The sequence below is a fragment of the Manacus candei genome, unplaced genomic scaffold (assembly GCF_025592945.1).
Source record: "Manacus candei isolate 608988 ecotype Guabito, Panama unplaced genomic scaffold, ASM2559294v1 h1tg000034l, whole genome shotgun sequence".
In the NCBI taxonomy this organism is placed as follows: domain Eukaryota; kingdom Metazoa; phylum Chordata; class Aves; order Passeriformes; family Pipridae; genus Manacus; species Manacus candei.
The window spans coordinates 3,528,762-3,551,975 of NW_026138082.1; the positions used below are offsets into that span (position 1 = coordinate 3,528,762).

Consider the following 23,214-nt stretch of genomic DNA (forward strand, 5'->3'; position numbering starts at 1 on the left):
AATATACTAGTCTAGGATATTACTTTGTTTCATAGATGAATCTACTATAGTTAGCACTGAAGGTAAGATTGTTACTCTGCACAAATCACTGTGTTCTTTCTGTCATCATCCTGACTAGGCTTCGCGAACGAAGATTTGGGAAGGCTCTATCCACATTTGATACAGGCACACTGGTGGCTTATGAGGCCAATATGTGACAGACATATCCGATTGCAAAAGGCACAATAGAAAGACTCCTTAGATGGTGTATTCTGCAATACACGGTTCTTTCTGCGTTGCATTTTTTCTTCGAGAGTGAGTTCTTTCTGTAATGAACAGCAATAGCACCAGCAGCAATGAGATTTTGGTGATAGCTGAGAGAATGATTTTAAAGCCATTCCCAATAGATGAAAGAGAAACATAGCTAGGGGGCAAAACACTTTTAAGGCACAGCTATGAATTCTGAGTAAGGCTCTTTACTTTCTGTGAAGTTATTCAAGGGCCATGAGGACAGAATAGAATCATACCTGTTTACTGTCACCTCCTCCCTCCTCTGTGTTTGCCTTCTTGTTGAAGGTGGTGTTCAGAGGTCAACGAATACAGACAAAGCAGTCAAAGTCCTAAACTAATTCATGCTAGATTTTTGATGCACAGAAACACTGGAGAGGCATAAGAGACCTGCCCTGCTGTGCATGTGCCTCTGCTCTGGACACACAGAGCAGCCTGGGTGATTCGCCTGCCCTGCCAGGGCGAGAAGCAAGGGCCTGCTTCTGCCCTCTGGAGCCCTGGTGCTGCTCTCTGGCAGAGCAGTTTTGCTACTGAGTGAAGGTAATGAACTACATTACGACATTACTTAGCAGGGCTACCAAATATGCACCCTGTGCAGAGACAGTTTCTCAGCTTCATATGGATGTATTTGGTTTGCTGTTAAAACATTACTTTCTTGGAATCCCTTTTCCTCTGTGCATTTCAGAGATTTGTATTTATATTGGGGTTTGGATTTATAGTCCTCATCCTAAGCATTACACTTTGAGAAAGAGCACAAACATTACATCACTCTGTATAAACAGCTATTTTTATTTGGCAAGGAAAAGTGATAGTTTCCACTGAAAACTAAGTATAGAAACCATGGGAAAAGTTCTAGAGGTCAATCATCTCATCTATTCTCCTTTAAATTCCTCTGGTATAAATCTGTGCTAATTTCAGGCTAGCTTCAGTGGAATTGCATGAGGTTTACAGAAATAGCATTCAAATTAGCCATCAGCACATCTTCTTGTTTAACACATATAATGAAATAATTATTTTGAACTAATAGTTTATTGGGAATTTGTGATTTTTCCTAAATTTCAAACATATGAATGGAAACTTAGGAAGAGAAACAGTTTTTAAAATTAACCATATGGAAATGAGCAATGTTCCTCTGCCTATTGGATAGTGTAAAATTATATTTTCTGCCAAATGACCAAACTGTACCCACAGAAATGCAAGCTAAAATAATTACAGTAGAAATCAATGTCGTCCTGCTTTTTTTTTTTAATGGTAACCATTCATATCTCCATTCCCTTTTCTGTTCCTTGCTATTTCCATTGTCTCTTTCACCGTCTTGCACAAGAAGGATAGAATGATTTTTCAACACATTTTTCAAATGTGTTTGATGTCTGGCAAAAGTGCTGTTTTCATTCTCTTCTGTACTGTTTTCCATTTTAATTATTTTATGTTTTAAAAACAAACAAATAAGAAGAGTAGAAGGCCCAAGGTATTCTAGACACTATGACAACATCTCTTTTTGTTGGTTTTCCAAAAATCTGAAAACTACTTATTGCAGAAATACAAGTTTTTCAGAATAGAAAGCCACAGCAACAATTTTGTAAAGTCTTTACTTTGAATTTTGATGCTTCTTTACTATGTGATAGATTCAAAAGACTGTTAAACACTGACTATTTTTAAGTGCTTTGAGGTGTCACAAAAATAGAGCTTGACATATTTCTCTTTGATATTATAAATAACAACTCTGTGAATATTTTCATGATCCATATCAGCACTAAGGCGCAAGAAAATGCCTGTTTGAAGCATCTGCCCGAACAGCATGATAGCTTCTTGCTAAAGTGTTCCTTCTTGCTCTAAATTAGCAGACGTTTGCTTAACTACTTAATTATCTTGATATCTTAAAAGCTGCTGCTTTACTTTTATTCCAGCAAACATACCCTTAAATACCACCCTCCCCATGCTCACAGCTTCCTTTAGAACTGTAGTTCAGTCCTTTCCAATGCGTGTGGGTCTTGCAGTACAAGCTGGTACTGAGATACTGAATATCAAACACTATGCCTGCGGGTTTGTGTTTGGTAGAAGAGTGAAGGGCATTTCCCAAAACAGTCTATACAGAGACTTCATGGTGTGGTCTCCAGCAGTTCCAACTGCAGGCAGCTTCCTGCCTGGAGGAGCACCTACTGGACCCCATGCCACTCCCATCCCTGCTGAGGGAAGTCGTGCTCACCAACCAGCCCCAGAGCAGTCCCCCTGCTATGTTTTGCAAAGTACATGGTAGGTGTTTTGCAGCCCTTGGCCCCAAGAGGATTTTGGTAGGAGCAGGAAGGCTGGCCAGCTCCACAGATGAGGCTTTTCTTCTTTAGAGGTGAAGTCAAGATGAGAGCCCATTCGCATTGATAACAGGGACAAAATTGTCCTTTAATGTCACCAGGTCACTTAGTTATTTCAAAGTATATAGGCAATGCTGGTAGCCAACAAGAGAGCAAACATGGCCTGTCCAAGGGACCTTTGCTTAAACTGGCTGCCCTCAGATTTCTTATTTGAACTTCACCACCACCAGCAAATTCCAGTGTCAAGCACACAGTGCTGGCAGACAAGATACAATTGTCATACGGACAGTATGTCTGATAAACCCTGCAACATGTTGTTTTGCATCATGAGGTTTTGACTCTTCCTCTTCATTTTATTTCATCTCCCTGAGAACTCCTAACACTTCCAAAGTCCTCAGCAGGTTTAAAAAGAAGCAGGTTGAGTCCTGGAGAAATGTCACATGTAAGAGGAAGAACAACAAGTTGTAATTGAATTTTATTGCAAGCCAGGAACTGGAGGGAAACGCTCCTTGACCAGACTTCCAGCCTGGTCCTGAGAAGAGGTAGAGCAAAACCCACACTCCATAGCTGGCTGCTGCCTGCCTGTCTGCAGCAGGGAAGACCTGCTCAGGGCAGGAGAAGGCTCCCTCGATGCAGGGGGACCCCCAGAGTTTTGCTGGTTGCTGTCAGGGAGATGCCTCTGAAACAATCACTTGCCTTTTCAGATTGTCCCCTTGAGTTTTGGCCACTGCATCACTCAAAGGAGAGGGCATGAAGGGAGAGCAGTGTGTTCATGCATGGATGGCCTTTGACTAAGTTCCCACAATGAGCTGGCCACCAGACTTCTTAATAATGACGAGTTCTGCACAGAGTAAGGCAACATGGATTTGTTCCCCTCAATTTTACCTTCCTATAAAATGTATATGTCAAGACAGTAATTACCAGGCCCTAAACCTTCACTCCTCAAAGAGAAGTACCTGGCTGCAAGGAATTACACTGCTGTGCATTTCAGAAGGGTGAAGGCCTCTTTCAGAGTCCAGTATTTGGGTACCCAAAATGTCTTTTTCACATTCCCTCAAATCTGAGAAATGGGACCTGGCTCCTCTCCTCGACATACTCTCTTGATTCTCTTAAGTGGTTTCTCACTCAGCCTCATCATTTTTTCTGCACTTTTTTTCATTGGAACACTCTCTTCCCATAGCAAGAAGAACCTTGCAGTGCAATATGCCAGTCTGTCTATGAGTGCAGGCTCAAAAAAAAAAAAAAAAGAACTGAGTTGCTTGCATTAATTTTGATTTTTGAGCACATAACATAACACAGTTAATCCAGGTCACCAGAGTAGTTTGCAAGAAGTGGTATCCTAAGATACCATATTCCATATGCCCCTGAGTCATCCAACATAACTGGGTTTTAGCTGATGGTCACCAGTCTTTGATATTCAGCAGTTTTAAAAGGCTGCATGGTCCTTTGTGGAGCAAAAAATCAATGCTTCTTGTCCGTGAGTCTGGTACAGCCAATAATAGGTGTTTACTTAAAACACTTTTTCAGTAACTGTATCTTGCAAATAGCTGTTAATTGATGAGGCTATTAGATTCAGCCTATTTGTACAGTAATCAGAAATAGGCTGGTAAATACACTCCGTGTCACTCTGTTCACAATATTCCTTTTCAGGAAAATCTTACGTACTGCTGTAACCTACCTATACTTATGTATATTACTTAGCGAAGGTGTCTTTTGTTCTTTACTTAGATAATATTAGGCTGCTCACAATGTGACCATAACGTTTAATCAAACAGGTAAACTTACTTCAAATTATTTCAATTTACCTATAAATAAGGCCCATTAAACAAGTGTGAGTGTAACAGCCATGGTTTTGTTCTCTAAGTGGGTGACAAAATAAACAGTTTGAGTTAGTATTCATATCAACAGCTGCTCCTGAGTCAAACAACCAAGAATATTATTCATCACACCACCACCCTCCAGCAATGAGGGGGGGTTTCTGGAGGCTGCTCCAGCTGTGGATTAAAAGCCTGTCCTCTCAAAATTTGTGTTACCCAGAACTGTTATGATGGTGAAGATTTTCAGCTGCTTTTTGAGACGGTCTTTACAAGGAAGGAATACCAGTCAACAAGAAGAAAACAAATGAGCATCAAGAGCAGAATTCTACCCAGCACAAAGGGAGAAAGGTAGGAGAACAGGCTTTTAAATGTATGTTTCTTCTTAATTCCACCTTATTAAATTTTAACCTTTGTAATTATATATGGAAGGGAAGCATTCTGCTTTCTTTTTGAAAACTTCTTCAGAGGTCAACTCATTTGAACAGTTTGACACAGTTTTCCATTTCATGCAAAGCCACTCACTTGATCTCAGTTTCCTCAATCCTTTGGTTGGAGTTTCATCTTATTGTTTAAAAAAAATAAAAATTTCCCTGAGAATATTACTTTTTTAAAAGAAAAACAATTTTCAGGAGAGATCATATTTCTTTAGGCTAAATAGTTCTTCTATCAGAGAACAACAGAGAAGCTATTAAAATTTTTAATCTTAAAGAAAACTAGAGATAACGTTAATTCTTTTTAGTTGGCTTCATAGACTCTTTTACCAGATTTGTTTAAATAATTTACTATATAGAACAAATGAAGTTCAAAATCTATGTAACACATTTATAACCTTAATGGGCTTGAAACTTTTATAATGATGCCCAGTATATACAGCTAAACTAGTGTTTAATTCTTTCTACTGTGAAAATGCAAAATTTGTGTCAATAAGTATCCATCTGGATGTGTTTTCTTCGCCTCGGTGTAAATGATGAAATAAGGAATGACAGGCAGAAAAAGAAACAGGAAGAGACTGACAAAAAGTGAAGGAAAAGGTATACGAAGTGATAGTTACAGGTGAAAAAGAGCTGAGATTGTGTTAAACATTAGTAGGCAGAAAAAAGGGGAAGCCAAACCCCCCAGTATAAATAAATAAATAAACAAGCAATCAACCAAATAAATAAATAAATATTTTTAGATTTCACACTTCCTGTAGGTTTGGATGCACCTTGTCCCTGGCACTCAGGTATCACTGCCTGGCCCTACTTGAAAAATCCCTCTCTATAACACAGGGTAGCTGTCAGGGATTTGCAAGCTACCATTTATCATCTATATTCACTTAGCTTCCAGTGGCATGGTGTGCTTGTGATAACATTTGTTTCAATATGGGAAAATTTTTATGGTATTTTGTTGTGTTCTATCTAAAATAACCAGAGGCAGCAAAGTCCCAAAGCATATGGGTTAAATTAGTCCTGGCTGAAGTGCCATGTCAGTATTTTTCTGACTTAAACAATCATTTTATACTATAATGTAGTGCTACTGAGTAGCACATGCTAATGATCTTTATTTTTCACAATAACACTATCTTTCTGTTAATTAAAAGGAAACCAGATCCTTCAACAATGGATATTGCTTGCCAAGTGCTTAAGTACTTTCATTAAAAGATTTCATAAAGAGAGTTGCAAAAGGGACATACTACCGCATACACAAGAGGACAGTAATATATGTGTCCTCAGATGCAAACTAAACCTGTGTTCAGAATGTTTCTTTCCATGTTTGTGCTTTGGCTAAAAAAAGTATTAACGTAATAAATACTCATAACAGTGCTAAACTACTAGCACTGAAAACAACGCAGCCCAGCAGAAATGATATTTGCTCATACAGCAGATAATGCTTCAGATTAGTCAGGTTCTTCCATTATATTTTGGCAGCAAAAGGGCAGGAAAGTTCTTTTCTCCTCTTAGATCTTTTACTTACATCTTTATTTACAGTTAGAGCCTGCAAGAATTTTTCAGGAAAACTTGATCTGGTGAGTCAGTGCCATTTACCTAAAAAACAAGGCTCTTGGAAACTTTTTAGTCTCAGCAGGCTACACAGTGTTCATCCTTCATAAATAATGAAATGCGAATTTCCTACACATTCAACTAAATGAAGGTGTTTAAAATTGCCATTTCTTTTCCATCCCTGCAGCTCTCCCCACATACAGAAGAGGAAAAAACCATTGTAAATTTACCTCAGCATTAGGAAAACCAGTACTTGTTCTCCATACCTGTGTGGATTTGAGACACCAGTAAGGATGCAACCGTGCTGTGAATCTGTAAATGGCTCTTGCATAAGGAGCAGCTGGTCAAACAGTACCCGTGTTTCCATGTATATCTTCATGGTTTGCATTATTCTAGCCACAGTGGTTGGAAATTTGACGGTTATCATCTCAATATCACATTTCAAGCAGCTCCATACGCCTACTAATTTCCTGATACTTTCAATGGCTACAGTAGACTTCCTGCTGGGATTCTTCATCATGCCTTGCAGTATGGTGCGCTCCGTTGAGAACTGCTGGTATTTTGGGGAGCTCTTCTGCAAGATCCACACGAGCATGGACATTATGCTGAGCACAGCTTCTATTTTCCACCTTTCCTTCATATCCATTGACCGTTACTATGCTGTGTGTGATCCTTTAAGATACAAATCCAAGATAAATACTTTTGTTATTGTGGTCATGGTGTTCATAAGTTGGACAGTCCCTGCTACTTTTGCTTTTGGGATGATCTTTCTAGACCTGAACTTGAGAGGGGCAGAAAAGATTTATAATCATGTCCATTGTGCAGGAGGATGCCTTCTCATTTTTAGTGAAACTTCAGGTATTGTGGCCTCTGCAGTATCTTTTTACATACCTGGATTTGTTATGCTGTACATCTATAGGAAAATATACTCTGTAGCCAAGAAGCAGGCAAGATCCATTGATGCAATTAGCAAAAAAAAGGTGCAATTTGAAATGAAGAATCACATTTCATTCTGCAAAGAAGGAAAAGCTGCTAAGACATTAGGCATAATAATGGGAGTGTTTCTCATCTGCTGGACTCCATTCTTCTTCTTTACAGCTACCAATCCATTTATGAATTATGTGATACCTCCTATTCTCATCGATGCTCTGGTTTGGTTTGGCTATTTAAATTCTACATTTAACCCAATTGTTTATGCATTTTTTTACATGTGGTTTCGCAGGGCATTAAAAATTATTCTGTTTGGAAAAATTTTTCAACAGGACTCTTCCAGGTCTCATTTGTTTTTAGATTAACATGCTTTAAATGGTTGCATTCATGGCTTAGAACTTTTACCTGGAGGCTGAATTCCTGGGTGTAAGATCTGAAAAGGAAGGAAACACCTATTTGTTTACTCATTTACCAAATCCAATTAAAGCAGATAAGCAATTGTACTTTACATCTTATTTCATTCCAGACTGAGATTTGTATGTGATGTTTTGATTAGATCTATTTATTTTCAATGTGCAGAAGAGCAAGACTTACGCTTAAAAAAACTTACAACACTTTACATACCTGATCTTAATCATTAAAAAACTATTCTGATACAACAGATTAATTCCTTGAACGAGGTGATTTATATTACAATATTTGTGTTTATTTGTTGTCCTCTAGAAAGAACGGAAAAACCTTTTCCATTGAATTTCTTTACATCTTTGAGCAATTACCCAAAGCTTGATAAGTTTTTTCCCTCCTCTTCAATATTTGTGCAGAGTTCTAAACAGACCAATAACCAGCCATACCAGCACACTCAATGGAGGGAAGATGAGACAGAGAAAAATTGTGCTGTTCTATCTGTTTTCATTTCAACTAGTGCTTGTCACTTATGAGTTTGTCACTTAAAGGCTTTGCTGCTTAATGAGATCAAAAGCATGTTTAACAAGATCAAAGACAAGGAAAAATATGATGTACGAAATGAAAAACAATTGCAAAAAAGCTGCATTGAACCTGAGAATGCCAGAAAATTATATTTATCTAATGAATGTTTAGATGTAAAATATTTGCCAATTCTTGTGTCAGGGAACTTTTTTTAGCTTGGAGATATTGTTATTTTGTCTGATGGCAATGCTGTGACAGCGTTTGAAGAAAGCATATAGAGAATTGTGAAGAAATCTTGTGGTTGAAATCAGTTGGATTATGAAGGACCAGTAGTGGCAATGGACAGGAAAGGATTAGTATCTGAGAAGCAACCATGGAGAGAAATTGGTGACTGTACTGAAGTAAGAACTACATTCAACAGTATGCCCTTCGTTCATGTTCATTGTATAAGTGCACATCATATGTGTATCTTGTCTTTATTTTCTGTAATTTGTAGAGCACTGAAACACTCTATGCTGTGAAGCATAAAAGTTGAATGATGATATGTTTCTGCAGCATGAAATATCGGGATCTGAGATTGTCTCTCTTACTGTTTCATTGCCGTCTTGTAAAGTTTGTACTCTCCAAAATGACATAAAAAGGAACAAAAATAAAGTAAGATGAAATAAAAAAAAATCTATCTTTCTGATAAATAATGGGTAATTCTCTTCTTCATTCATCTCCAGTGAATCTGGCCTGATGCAGTAATTTTCTCATGCTCAGTGTTACCTTCTGAAATAAAAGTTCAGCACATATTGACATAGTCCCTTCAGGAAGTCAATGAAGTCGTTTCTTTCCCTTCATCCATTGTCTTTCTCCCTGAAAATCTGGAAACATTACTGTGTTTCCAGAGAATTCCAGCTCTACCAGAGTTCACAAGTGATCATGCTATCACTTATTCTGGCATCTCTCCGGCATTTTTTTGTGCTTGTAGGAGAAGTTTGAAAGTGAATGCGATCCCAACTTGCTTGTGGGATAGATGGTAGTTCAAATGGAGCATGTCTCTGCAGTCTGTACCTAGACCCTAGAGCAAAGCTAATTAGAAAACCACAGAAACCAGAACCACACTCCTGAAGGCATAAAAATTGTGGGTTAGATAAAGACAATTTAATAGGCAAGGCAAATTAAGGAATTCATCACTACTTCCTATCTGCAAGCACATCTTCAGCCATTTTGAGGAAAGCAGGGTTGGTTACTTGGGAAGACAAACACTCTAACTCTCAACATCCCAGTTCCTCCTTCTCCTAAGGTTTTATTGCTGAGCATAACATCATATGGTGTGAAGTATCTCTTTGGTCAGCTGGGGTCCCAACCTCTTGTGCACCCCCAGGCTATGCGCAGAGAAGACCTTAGGACTGTGTAAGCAGTGCTCAGTCTTACCTAAAATGGGAGTTGCATGTGTGTTTATCAACACTGTTTTTCATCATAAATCCCAAACATAACACCAAACAAACTACTATAAATAAAATTACCATATCTCAGCCAAAACCAGTAAAGAAGGCATCCAAACATGGCTGCACAAGATCACCACAATCTATTGAGTGTAAATGGAAATAGTAGAAGAAATTTTTAGTGTATCAACAACTCTCTGGCAAGCTAGTCTAGCCAAGATGTAACCAATATTTATTCTCTGCAGAACTGAGAAGGAGTTTCCACACACAGATTGCTGGTGACCTTCATCTATAGCTAGAAGACAGGACTCCTTGTTCTTAATAACCTACAACATTAGCCAGATTTGTGCACAGCCCAGCTCAGAAGGTTTCAGAAATAACTTTTTCCTCTAGTTTCCTATTACCTAAAAGTGGCACTTTCCCAAAGAGCCTCCTTGCTTTCTATTTACAGCGAACCTTCTCTAGCAGAGGGACTGTAATGAAGTCCCAGGTTACTTTGTCTCATTAGCTCTAATCGCAGACAGCACAAAGCTATTTCTCACTATAAGGGGGACAGACAAATGAAATAAGTTAATGAGGCCACAGGGACTCTATTTGGACCCAAGACATGGATAAATAAGGACAGCACAAGAAAAATGCTTCTTGCTGCTGTCCAATCAGATTATGAGTTAGGTCTGGTGAAACAGAATACATTGTACTGGGATTTCAAAGTATCATAATGCAAATGATGCGCAAATGATATTGTTAAATTCCTTATCAACACATTTAATTAGCGATCTTATTAAACAATTCCCAGCTGGCTACTTTTTGCAAAACAAATTATTCCCCCATGGGTGATTTCATATGTCTTAACTTCCCTGAAAACTTGCACAAAGGAATTACTCCAGCCTGACGAAAGTCTCTGATTCACCAGTAAACTTCTGTCTGTTCATTTTGCCACCAGTGAGCACCATTTGCAATGTCACCTTCCTCTCATGCTTTGTACAAAACTGACAGCAAATTTCAGAGTCCTGAACTGCTGCCTGTATCCTGCCTTAGTCCCTGTAGCTCATATCTTGGTGGACTACATCATGCAAGGTGGTGCCATCTGTGTCCAAATCTCATAGCCTCTCAGGTACCAGATGCAGGAGGCCAGGGAAAGAGGTGGAACACCATGAAAGTCCCTTCTAGAAACCTCACAGAGAAATCATCACTCTAAAATGGGAGTATTTTAAACTACTAGATAAAAAAAATACATTAGTGCAGTGTTGTGGTGGTTTCACTCTAGGCCTTCCTGGAGACCAACTTGTAACCAGGAAGGAACTAGAAAAGTGATCACGGAAGTATTCCATGCTATTCCTTTACGTAACTTGAGGTATAAATAAGGCCAGCGGGAGGGATCTCGCTCTCTTCCTTTCCGGCGAGGTTCGAGAACGGCGGGTCCCTGTTTTGGTCTGGTTTATCTGGAGCCGAGGCCTACAGTGACTACCGTTATCTGCCACGCGTGAGGGGAGAGCCTTGGGCCGTGTCTAGCCATCCTGCCTGTTCGAAGGGAAGTGGTGAGATTTTTGCTAGTTTGCCTTCGGTCGGCTGGTTGGCTTGTTCGGTCCTTGCCCCTTTTTGTCCGCCTCCCTCCACCACCTCCCTCCACCGCCCCCCCAGCGCCCCTAGGGCGCCGTCTGGCGCTGTTCCCGGTGCCCGGTGCCCATTCCCAGTGCCCCTTCCCGCCCCTCACTCGGTCCTTCCTCTGAGGCCGCTTGGGCCGAAACAGAACCTTAGGCAGGACCCGAACCATCAGAAGTGTTCAAATGGAAAAAATGAGCTCTCAAAATCTATAAATATTGCAAAGTGTATGGCTTTCTTTAAATCATTAACTCATCTATGTCATGCACACTGTGCACTCTCTGACCTCTACAATGCATTAATACCCATTCAACAAGAGGGAAAATACTGGACATAATCAAACATGACACAATGTTCTACAAAAGTCTTCTGCATATTTTCTGCTCATCTTCATTATCTACTACTTCCACGCTACTGCATTGAAAGACTTGATTTGGAAAAAGACTATGTCTACCTGTAAGCACTTTTTGACTAGTCTGTTTCCATTAGACAAATTATAAAGTTTATAAACTTCTATGATGAAATGACTGGCCTGATAGACAAGAGGAGAGCAGTGGTTATTGTCTACCTAGACTTCAGTAGGGCTTTTAACACTGTCTCTCATAAGATTTTCACAAGGAAGGTAATGAAGTATGGGGCTGGATGAGAAGACTATGAAGTAGATTGAAAACGGGCTGAATGGAGCAGATTGAAAACTGGCTGGGCCCCTAGGGTGCTACTGATCATTGGCAAAAAGTCTAGTTGGAGGCCAACAGCTAGTGGTGTGCCCTAAGGTCAATACTCAGTCCAATCCTCTTCAACACCTTCATTAATGATCTGGATGATGGGGTAGAACGTACCTTTTCAACTTTAACCATTCCATGATTCTGTGATTCTATGATATTTTATTCCTTTAATATTTACTGTCTTGCATAATTTTAAATGGTCTTGCATAACCAGCAACATTAAATTTCCTACTTTGTAGGATTTTTAATAAGTTCTCTTCCTCTTCATGCTGCACCTTAAATCCAACCAGCTGCATGGGTAATTGGAAATGTTTCTATGAACTGATTATGCAACAGTGTTTGTAAAACGGATTAATTTCTTAAGAGACCTGACCCACAGCATAATTTAGACAATGAGAACTCCACAACCCACTCCAAAATGTATCGACTTCTTATTTCCCAGAGGTATAGGAAAAGTAATTTTCCTCCAACACCAAGTACTCATAACATATTGACTAAAAGGTATCTGTCAGTTGGAGAGGGATTGCTGAAAACAGAGCATCCTATACCCTTTGGACTTTCTCAGTTACCAACAGGATCACACAATTCATTGAGAAAGCTTGAGTTTGTCTTTTGCTGTCTATTGTTGTTTTATTGAAGGAAGCCCAGAGTAATAAAAGCAGTTAGTAATAAGTAACCAAATAGTTATCTTCAGTTAATATTTAAGCTTATCATGGAAATGATGAGGTACAACATGACTTGTCACATGACTAAGTCACCAAAAGAGCTCCCCTATATGTGAGGGTAGATAATTAATAGAACAAATAAAAATAATGGTGTTGTCAATACAGGCACTTGGCTTTGTTTATTTCCAGTTGATGTAAGCCCCTAAATTGCATACATATGTTTAGCTCAAAATCTACTGGGAATTAAATGTAACATCATAAAAGAAAAATAAATTCCCACCTTTCATGAATCAGAGCCAAGTTACAGAGGGGATCTGCCTGTTACCAAGATTGCAATTTTGCAGGACAATAACAGAACAGAAAAATGTCTACTTAGAGAATTTATTTATGGTACAATTAAAAGAGATGGAGGGAGGATTAGCCTATAAGACTGACTGCCAAGATCTGTTTTTGATCTTTTGATGCACAATCTCTGTATTTTCCTCATTGTTGGGTGATACCTATTGGAAAAAAGATCAGTAGACTTAGCTGCTCCTCATATTCCTTTTAAGTGGGTTAAATTGCTGTGGAGAAAGTATCTCTTTCTGCTCCTATTTCTAAATTTGCTGTTAGTCCAAAACAAATTATCAGGAAAAGAGGTGGAAGAAATTGATCTGGTTCTTCCCAGATAAAGGAAGAGAATTTTTTGCCCCTTGAAACTGTTCACTAGTGTATTCATTTATAACTACTGCACCTGGACCGCAGTGTAGTACAGGAGACAAGCCTCAGCCTGCCTCCACACCCTTTTTGCTGGTGGAATTATAATGATAGAAAACAAGTGTATATATGGGGAAAGAAAAGAATATTGCTTATCATACCAGTTTTGCAACTGATTTCCATGAGATGTGTTCATTGCTAGTACTTTATAATGCACAGCAGGTGAGTTTATCATCATAAATAACTTGGAAAGTGGGGGTTTAGCAACTGATTTGTGTCTCTTAAGACGATCATTTAGGTGAGTAGCTCATTAACCGAAATCTTCAAGAAAGCTAAAGTATGACAGTTTGCATAGCATTTCTCCTAATGAAAAAATATCAATATTCTAAGATTAAGGAGACATATGAATGTTACATAATATTTTCAGATTGAAGTGACTTGAGGGGTTTCTTTGTCCATGCACGTTTTTCTTCTATCAATTTAAATTTACTAATATAAGATTTATATAAAATACAAGAACAATATTTTACAAAATGCTCCAGATACAAAATAAGATTTATATTATCATATAATTTATTGATTTAAGAGGTAATTAAGTTTACTTTCAACTGCTACGTTTTAAATATTGCTTGCAATTAATTTTATAATGGCTTCCAGTTGCTAGATTTCAGGTAGAATAATTTCAGAAGAATAATTGGTTGTAGTTAGTCCCTATTTAAGGCGAGAGAAAATTCCCCTCCGAATTACTGCATTTCACATAGTAATTGAGTTCATAGTCTTGACTTATTTTATCTTGTATTCTCATATTAAAATTTGGAATCTTTTGGAAACTCATGAGAATTAAATCTGTTGATGGAAATGCATCTCTAAAAGAAAAGTCTAATAAAGGATTGATTATGCTTTCTCCGAATATCTCGAGGGATTTGACTGATTGCTCTGAGTTTGGAAACAGATCTTGTCTGGAGAGCTTTAGGTCAGCAGGAGTATGAGAGGTACTATATCTATTCGTAACTGCAGTCTTCATTCTCACCATCTTAGGGAATTTGACCATAATAATTTCCATCTCATATTTCAAGCAGCTTCATTCTCTGACCAGTTTCCTCATCTTATCCATGGCTGGCACAGATCTCCTGCTGGGCTTTGCCATTATGCCCTACAGCATGGTGAGGTCTATAGAGAAATGCTGGTTTTTTGGAATTATATTCTGCAAAGTTCATTACAGTTTTGACTTGATGCTCTGTTTAGCTTCCATTTTCCATTTTTGTTCCATTGCCATGGATCGGTTTTATGCAATCCACCATCCTCTGCATTACACCAGCACCATGACTGTCACAACCATAAAACAAATTGTAGCAGTCTGCTGGTCAGTGCCTGCTGCTTTTGCTTTTGGTGTGGTTTTCTCAGAAGTTTATGCTTCTGAAATTGAGGTCTATGAAAAGCTAGTTAAATGCTTGTGCCTTATTGTGTTCAACAAACTGGGGGTGGCTTTTCTATTTACAGTTGGTTTCTTTGATCCTGCTTGCATTATGATAGGAATTTATGTTAAAATTTTTACAGTCTCCCAAAGGCACACATGGGAGTTGAGCCAGGCACACAGGCACTCAAAAATTGATAAGAAACATGAGCTTTCTAAGAATAAAGATAGGAAAGCTGCTAAGGCTTTGAGTATTGTTATGCTGGGTTTCTTAATATGTTGGTTTCCTCATTTTTTTGTAATCTTAATTGGTCCATTCTTAAATTTCTCTGTTCCTGTATCTCTGTTCGATTCTGTAAACTGGCTTGGGTATTTAAATTCTTTCTGCAATCCATTAATATATGGATTTTTCTATCCATGGTTTCGGAAAACATTTCTTAAAAGGCAAAATATTTAACCTGCATTTTCGTACAGTAAAACTTTTATCTGAAGATCAGTCACAGTAACAGATTCTATTAGTGACAGTAGCTCTAGAAATGAAGAAACAGTGGCTTACTGGATATTCATGGTTCAGTAAAAGCCTGAAATGTATAACATGAATTTTATGAGTCAGTTCTGTAAAATTCTCTCTAATAAATCATTTATTACCTCTAACTTATCATTTCTGTTGAATTTTCTCTAATAAATCAGACTAATTTTATATGATATTTATTTATCACTTGTTTTCACTCTTAATGCCTTGATAGTGTTTTGGAAGTATGAGTCTTTCTAGAAACCCTTGGAAAGGAGTACGCAGGAACAAGAGTATGGCTCATACTCAGGTATGTTCTTGTCCTGTCTTTGCTTAGATGTCAGGCTCCAGATGTTATAAAATACACTTGCTGACATCCAACCACACTGTCACACTGAACTGGAACATCTGATTGAGGTCCTTGCCATGCTGAGCTCCCTCTGAAGTCAGAAAGAGGTATTAGCATTCACGTTAGTTACCTGCTTAAAATAAGTTTGGCTGAGTTGTCATTACTGAATGCAGTCACTGCAATCTTTTTATTGTGAATTGTACCTCTGATTTACCTTTTGCGTTATGCATACAGTGTATACTCTACCCTTATCAAACAGTGACTGCCACAAAGCTATCCATGTTTATCCACTTCTTGACTTATCACATCTATACTAGCATGCCATGCCAGTGATAGCAGCTTGTTTTCTTTGCTGAGAACTTTTTTGTGGATCTGTAACACATACTATTTTGGATCTGGAGAATTCCAATTGCACACCAACTCTGAAACACTTAAGATGGCAAGGAACTGGAAAGTCACAGACTTATCTGAGGTGTTACATAAGGCTGTCACCTTTCACAATAGAAACATAAACCCAAAGACTTTAAGTTGATACAAGTACTTTGTGCATCATTAGCTGAACAGACAGATCAGGGCTGGATGCAACGAAGTCTTTAGGCACCTAGAATTTGGATAATATACTGTCCCATACCATCGCTAAATGCATGCTGAGGGAGACCCCTGGATTAAACAGGAGGGCAGCAGGAGCAGTGCTCAGGGAGAGCAAGAAAACTGAGCATCAGGTTGCTTGTAGCCAGTGACTCAGCTCTAGAGAGTTGGACCTGTAACACAGCCTAGCCCTGACTTTTAGAGCCTGTACAGTTGCCTCAGGTTTTTCTAGACTTAATCTGCAGTGCTTTCCCGGGGACCAGCTCACTGGACACTGGTGAAGCAGAAGAGCAACTTTTTGCATACATTTTACATGACAACTTAGTGGCCAGGGTACCATCTGGGATGTCACCAGGAATTCTTGATTTTCCTTTTGGAGCGGAGCCATATGAAATACACAGTGTTTGGGGATAGTACAGAGAGCCTGCAGTATGTCCACAAAGGCAGGGAGAGGGGAGCTCCATGATCCCATTTCTGCAGCAGAGATGGTGTCCCTGACAGCTGTGCCAGATCATGTCTGCATGAAGTTCAATGCAGCTTCTTCAGAGAAACTTGATTGGAATTAGATCTAGTTTAATCTAGATCTAGTTAAAACTGGTCCATGAGGGGTTTTTCTTGAAAGCTAACGAATGATGTATGTCCCTGACATCCTTCCAGCAGTGAAACCATGAGTCAAATGATGGATCACAAAAAATTATATAGAGCACTAATCTTAGAGATAACTATAGATCCTTTTTAAGTGTCTTCACAAAGTTTGCTGCCAGCAATATTTGCCACAGTTCTTAACTATTTTGCAGAGTTTAAATGCCTTCTGTTAGTTACACAAGAACATGTTGCGTTAATGTTAGGTGTCTGAGTCTCTGAATACACATTCAGGTATTTCTGAAAACTCTTCTGAGTATTAGATGTCTAGCTGGTGACACACAATGCAACTGGAGATATTTTAAGTAATAATTAAATTACTTCATTAATATGCAGCATAAATCATTTAGAGTCAACCCAATACATTACATTCTCCTATAAGAACAACATTTCTCTCAGACAGCACATCTTCAGGGAACAATTTTGAGCTATCCGTTAGGCTTCAGTGTGTCATGTCCTTCTGTGTGTTCAGTGTGTGCTCTTGGATGTTAAATGAGTATCTAGTCAGTCTTCCTACCCAATTTGCAGCTTACTAGTAGGTCTTCAGTAGTTCTTCCAGCCAAAGGGTCTTGCAGATGTGTCAGATGGTGTAATTTGGCTACTGAGCAACTTAGTGGCATGCCATGCTGTTCTACCTGCTGTTAAACTTGATACTGGTGCTAAACTTGGTGCTAAAAAAACCCCACTGCTTGGCACAAAACCTAGGGAATCAGAATAAAAGGGAATTCTTTTGTGGACCACACGTGCTGTTGTCAGGAGTACCTGACATTCAGTTCAACGGGGTACACCACTTATGTTCAGTTGCAAGTACTACAGATCTCAATTTCTTCCTCTCCTTTATATCAGGTAAGTTTGTGTTGGGGTTTTTTTCTGAAACACATGCCTATGCATTAATCTATTTTTCCACCCTACGCAGTGAAATGTTTTGACAGGAATTCTGGTCTATGTCAAATCCAGATGGTGTTCTTATTCCTCAGGGAAGCAGCCAGAAGGGTTAGGATTTCTTGTATCTTCTATTACTGTGAATTACTCTAGCAAGAGCTAATGTTGCTCTTGGAGGATATATTTCCAATTCTGGCTTCAGGAGGGAGCTCAAGCTTCCACATCCAGGCAAGCCCCTCAGTCTGAGAGCATCTCCATGGCCCTTTCCCTTTCTGAAACATCCCAGATTGAACAAGTAGGACAGCAAAATATGCTTTAGAGCATTCCAGCTGGGAAATCCACACTCAGCCTCTCTCTTGCAGCACCTTGAACACCTACATTCAGAGCTGTCTTCAAAGCCAGTGATTTCTATTTTAAAAAGTGTTATATTTTTAAATGGTTTGCAGCTCAGGAACTTGCAGGTATATCTACAGTGCCTGCTTGTGGTCAGAATAGTTAAACTCACTATTTTTTTTCTTTTAATCTTTTCTGTCACAGCCTAAACATTGAGAAAGGATTTCCTACCCTCTTGTGGAGTCCACAGGCAAAAGCAGCTTTAACAAAAAAGTCAACAATATCTTAAATTAACACAGGAGTAAAAAAAAAAAAGTTTGGGTTGCAGAAACAACAGCTGAAAACTTTGAGAAATAGATTTTTTTCATTTTGCAAGTTCTCTGTTGATTTTTACTTTACACCTTAATACTGTGGAGGACTTAAAAATATTTAGCATGAAGTTCCAAAACTAGTCCTTCAAGATTTAAATTAAAAATTTTTGGTTTAAAGGCACTAATTTTTCTATTAAAAATTAAAATATGTCAAAGAACTCAGATAAGTTCAGGCAAATTAATGCTCAATAGCCAGCATACATTTTACAATTATAATGTTTTTTGACAAAAAAAAGACAACATTTTAATAATCTTCAATTAAAATTAAGTAAATGAAAGTAATTGTTACAAGAAACTCCTGACAACAGGCTATATACAGTAGTAACAATAACATATTAAAGTAATCAAATTATCTTCCCTCTGGATGAGCTGCATGTCTGCCTTCATGGCTGCAGCAGCAACAAGCATCAATGAAGCATTACAGAGAACACTGACACAGAAAAGGATGTACAGTGTCTCAAAAGACAGCCATGAATCTTTTTATCTATATATAAACCAGGAACATTCTAGTTCTTCTTGTAAGAAAGGAGGAATGTTTTCACTTTCATTTTGAATTCCACATTTCCACCAAAATGCAGAATGGAGAAAAAAGACCACTCAAAGCAGCTTTGGATTTTAATAAAGAAAGGATACCTAAACACACAGAAAAAAAAGCAATCTGGTAGTGCTTTGGGGTGCAGACTAGACCGAGATGAAGAGGCGGAGGAAGGGAGCCTTCTGAGGCAAGAAGTGATATAAAAGCAGGCAAATATTTTTTTTTTCACTCTGATTTGGCACAGCCTTTTCTTGCAAACAGAGGCTGTCACTGCAGCAGGTTGCAGACAATGCCAGTTGGGAGGGAGGCTGCTGGCCTCAGTCACCAGTCCCCATCAGAATTGTCCCCCACCCTGTGCTTGGGATCCCGCCCTCAGACACTTTAATTTCAGAGCCTATGCTGTGACTGAAGTGCACTGACACTTCAGGTACCTGACATCAGCAGAGCTAAGAGCCAGATTTTGTTCCCTCATCCTTCAGATCAGATGTTGAGTGACAGAAGTGACTCTCACAGCACTTGTGACTGTCACATTTGTCTCTAGACCTGATGTAACACTGTAATCATGATGGTTTAAAAGCACTTCTGAAGACATAAAGATATGCTTTAAATAAATCAGAAGAGGTAAGGTTTGACTCAAAGGAAGTATTGTGTACTTAAAGACATCCTTTTCCCAAGAAAACTCTCCCCAACAGTTCTTGTTCTTCTATGTTTAAGTAATTTTGTTTTACCTGATTTTCTTCCCCAGGACTGACTGTGTTGCAATACTTTCATGAATATCTCAAGTTGCCAAATCATGACTTCATGCAGCTCTGGAGCTCACAGCTGGTGTAATATTGGCTTGACTTTGTTAAGATTTCAGTGCCTAGAAATGCAAGGCTTGGGCTTTGCCCCTGTGATATGTGCATGGGTAGAACCGTTCTGTCCAAAATGAGGGGAAATATGCCTGTGAGTGGTTTCATCCATCATCTCCAGATACCTGCTCTCTCACCAAGTTTCTGGTCTACTTCGTGGTCAAAACTGACTTTTCCTCAGTGTTATGCTATGGCCCACATCACAGCCAGCTCCATTAAATCATGCTGGTAGCTTGAGGCTCTCCTTCAAACTCTACACATCTTGTCATGCAGTTGTGTGTAGCACCTCACCTTCCTGTTGGAGTTTTCTCACTTGATTGTAATTATACTATCTTTGACCAATTGCATTAGATCCCCAAAATTACATCCCTATGAAAGAAGTAATTTTCTTAGATGGCTCATGAATTTTATTCTTGTTCGCATTTAGCATGGTTTTCTCAGTGTTAAATACTAACTGGTTTGTTTAATTTTGGTTTGCTTTTTTTGTTGTTGTTGTTGGTTCTTTGGTTGGTTTTGTTGTTCTTGACTGCTTTTCTCCAATAGTTGATATTTTTACCAACTTCTCAGCACCTAAGGACTTGTGCAATACTGCCTTCAGGATGGATTATTTCAGCTCTGCCTGCAGACCTATAATTTATGCTTTGTTTGATTCAAGAAAACCTTTGAAAATGGTCATTGCAGGTGCAATATTCAGACTGCTATTTTCAGGGTACTCTACTGCCTTCCTGTAAAACTTGGTTACGTAGTCGTATTCAACATACATTAATTACTCCTGAAAGTACTTTCAGAAAACTTTGCAAATACTTATATAGGTTCTTTTATCTTTTCAGTATTTACATATACTGTCACATACAGTAACAGGTAACCTATGAGTGTACTTACATACAGCAAAATATTACAATATCCCGAGAAATGTGCCATATTCTAGGAAATGACAACTGACAACACATACAGGATACGTTATCCAGATTCTCTGCTGTGTGTACAGAGTCACAAGCTACATGGCCATGACACTGAAGAACCACTGTGTCCAACAACCAGTGGGAGCACTCATGTTTAAGTTGCATGAGGTAATTATTTAGATATCATTATCTGAAAATTAGCACCCTCGTCATCCCAATCTATTAACCAAACTTTCCAAATGAACCAGGAGATCAGAATGGAGCCAAAAATTTTTCCAGCTGAAAATATTCCATCATCTTTACCTACTCACAGGGCTCCAGACATGGCACTGGGAAACTAACCTCAGCCTGCTGTTATAAAGGTAATTTTTCATTCTGTAGCTGAAAAATTTCTTAAATGTGAGTTGATTTAGGGTATGATGGTGTGGTCTCTGAACAACTGCCTGTTTCTCCATATGCTGCACTGCACTGCTTATGAAAATTAGTTATCATCTAGGGAGGTGGGTACATTCCCTCAGAGGAATTAAAAGTTAGATATTTAAAAGGGTAGTAAATCAAATATAAATAAAAAAAACCCCATCATGTTTGTCAAAGGTTGCATGGTCAAAACTTCAATTCTGTCTTCCCAGTGGTTACTGCACAGTCAGGAAAGTGGTTACTTTCCCACAGGTAGGACACCAAAGTGATAGTTGGGTGCTGCCAGGCAGCTCCTCTAGTGTGTGAGTATAGAAGGAAGATGATCCTATTTAGTGATGTAGGACATTTCAGTGCATCTGGCTTTTCTAATATTATGGGCTGATAACTTTTTTTATCGGCCCATAATAATAGTGATAGTGATTTTTATTTCTTTTTGTGACAATTTAGCAGAAATCAATATCTCATTCAAGTAACAGTACCAGTAGTGAAGCATTGTCCAGTCAGGGAGGAAGAAAATGTGTTTTCTGCAGAGTTTGAAAGTGATGTTTGATATCCATGGAGCAGCTGTGGACCAGAGCATCATCTCTAATCTTGCAGACCCCACACTGGACAAGCAAGAAAGAAATTGTGGGCAATTATATTGGCCATTTCTGCTTTCTTTGGTGGAAATAGCAGGGACTGAGTAGTATCTGTGCAGCCTGGGATCTGTGGTCTGGCTGCAGGTCAGTGATGCACAGGTGCCTGGAACAAGCAGAAGATGTGTTACATGTAGGTGTTGAGGAGATCTGCTTCAACCTGTCATGTGCTCTCCTTGCCCCTTACCTAGGGCAGTTCAGCCACTTCTGCCCGCTTTGTGCCACTAAATAATTGCTGAGTGTAAAAAGGCAGCTTTGCGTGGGCCATTTGATGCTTTCCACAGGTTGAACTACTTGGTGGCTTGTATTTAGGTATTATTTCTTCATTCATTTTGTTCTGCCAGGGCTGTGAAGCACAACACATTACATCCCCCCCTCCCCTTCTTTTCTACCAGCTTAAAATAACTTAAGTTTCTAATATTTCTTCTAAGATAGGAATTAACAGGTCCTGTTAACACATTGCTTGTTTTGCTTAGATTATTCCCAGCTGACTTTTGTTTTCCTCACTGCAAACAACAGCAAAGTGGATTGGGAGCTCTGGGGAAGGACTGTATTGGTTGTCACTGCAGAATTCTTTTGCAGTCTTGGCATTACTTTTAACACCTGTTATTAATTAATTCTTCTACAGGGAACTATTGAACCAGAGGATGTCACATTTGACTATTCAACTTTTTTTCTGTGTGTATTTTGATGTTTTCTGTCACATCTTTTGCAATTCCTCTGCTTCATCACTAAACACTAAGTTCACTACAAACTACACTTTGGGGCCAAAGTGCTTCATCAGAAAAAATTTTGGACAGAAAAAAGTGATGAGAGAGAATGTTTGAAGATGAGGAACTATTGGGATTTTTCACTTTATTATGGGATTAATAATTGCAAATTTGTCATAATAGAAAAAATGAGACAATAAAAGGATAATAAGATCAATAAATTGAAAGGAAAACATTTCAGTTTGCATTAGGACAACCCTAGATTGAAATAAATATATGAGTTGTTAATTTCAAAGATAACAGAAAAAATATCTGAATTTATTCTTTTTATCAATTTTCTGAACTAAATTATCTGTTTTTAATTCTTCTCTAATCCTTCAGCTGAGTAATTTGGACAAAGATGCTACAGATAGGGATGCCAGTGAGTTCTTTTCGCTCCATATTCACTTCCACTTTTAACATGGTTTAAGTTGCCACAGCTAACTTACAGAGGTATTGCTTCTAAAACTGATCATATAGGTGTGTCCTATATAAGTACTTGAATGGACAGAACACAGACCAATGCAATTAAAAGCAGGGAAACATAAAAGCGAAAGTTAAAGAAAAGTAGGATGCAGCAGGTAGAAGAATTTCTTGTGAGTGCTTTGGACTAGAATTTTCCATAGTTACAAAGCTTAGGGTCAAATGTTGCTTTTTGTGTAAGAAATATGAAGAAAGAACACATACC

The 23,214-nt window shown here is 38.6% G+C and overlaps 2 protein-coding genes across 3 annotated transcripts; both read left to right on the forward strand.

Moving 5' to 3' along the window:
- The first annotated feature begins 18 nt into the window (after window positions 1–18).
- Window positions 19–7,667, forward strand: TAAR1 (trace amine associated receptor 1). 2 transcript variants are annotated; one of them, XM_051792618.1, is made up of 3 exons: window positions 19–62; window positions 4,614–4,741; window positions 6,560–7,667. In XM_051792618.1, exon 3 carries the CDS (start codon window positions 6,666–6,668, stop codon window positions 7,665–7,667), a length of 1,002 nt encoding a protein of 333 aa, XP_051648578.1. In that variant the 5' UTR covers window positions 19–62; window positions 4,614–4,741; window positions 6,560–6,665. The 2 variants fall into 2 exon arrangements, with proteins under 2 accessions (XP_051648578.1, XP_051648576.1); XM_051792616.1 differs by lacking the exon at window positions 19–62 and adding an exon at window positions 692–807.
- A 6,501-nt stretch (window positions 7,668–14,168) lies between these two features.
- Window positions 14,169–15,267, forward strand: LOC127473105 (trace amine-associated receptor 2-like). The gene is given in 2 exon segments (XM_051792325.1): window positions 14,169–15,196; window positions 15,198–15,267. Coding segments are annotated over 2 exon segments (1,086 nt in total). The 5' UTR covers window positions 14,169–14,180.
- The last annotated feature ends 7,947 nt before the right edge of the window (window positions 15,268–23,214 follow it).

Bases quoted from the DNA above. Each gene is read 5' to 3' on its own strand.
- TAAR1 (XM_051792618.1), top strand. From the start codon at position 6,666: ATGCAACCGTGCTGTGAATCTGTAAATGGCTCTTGCATAAGGAGCAGC.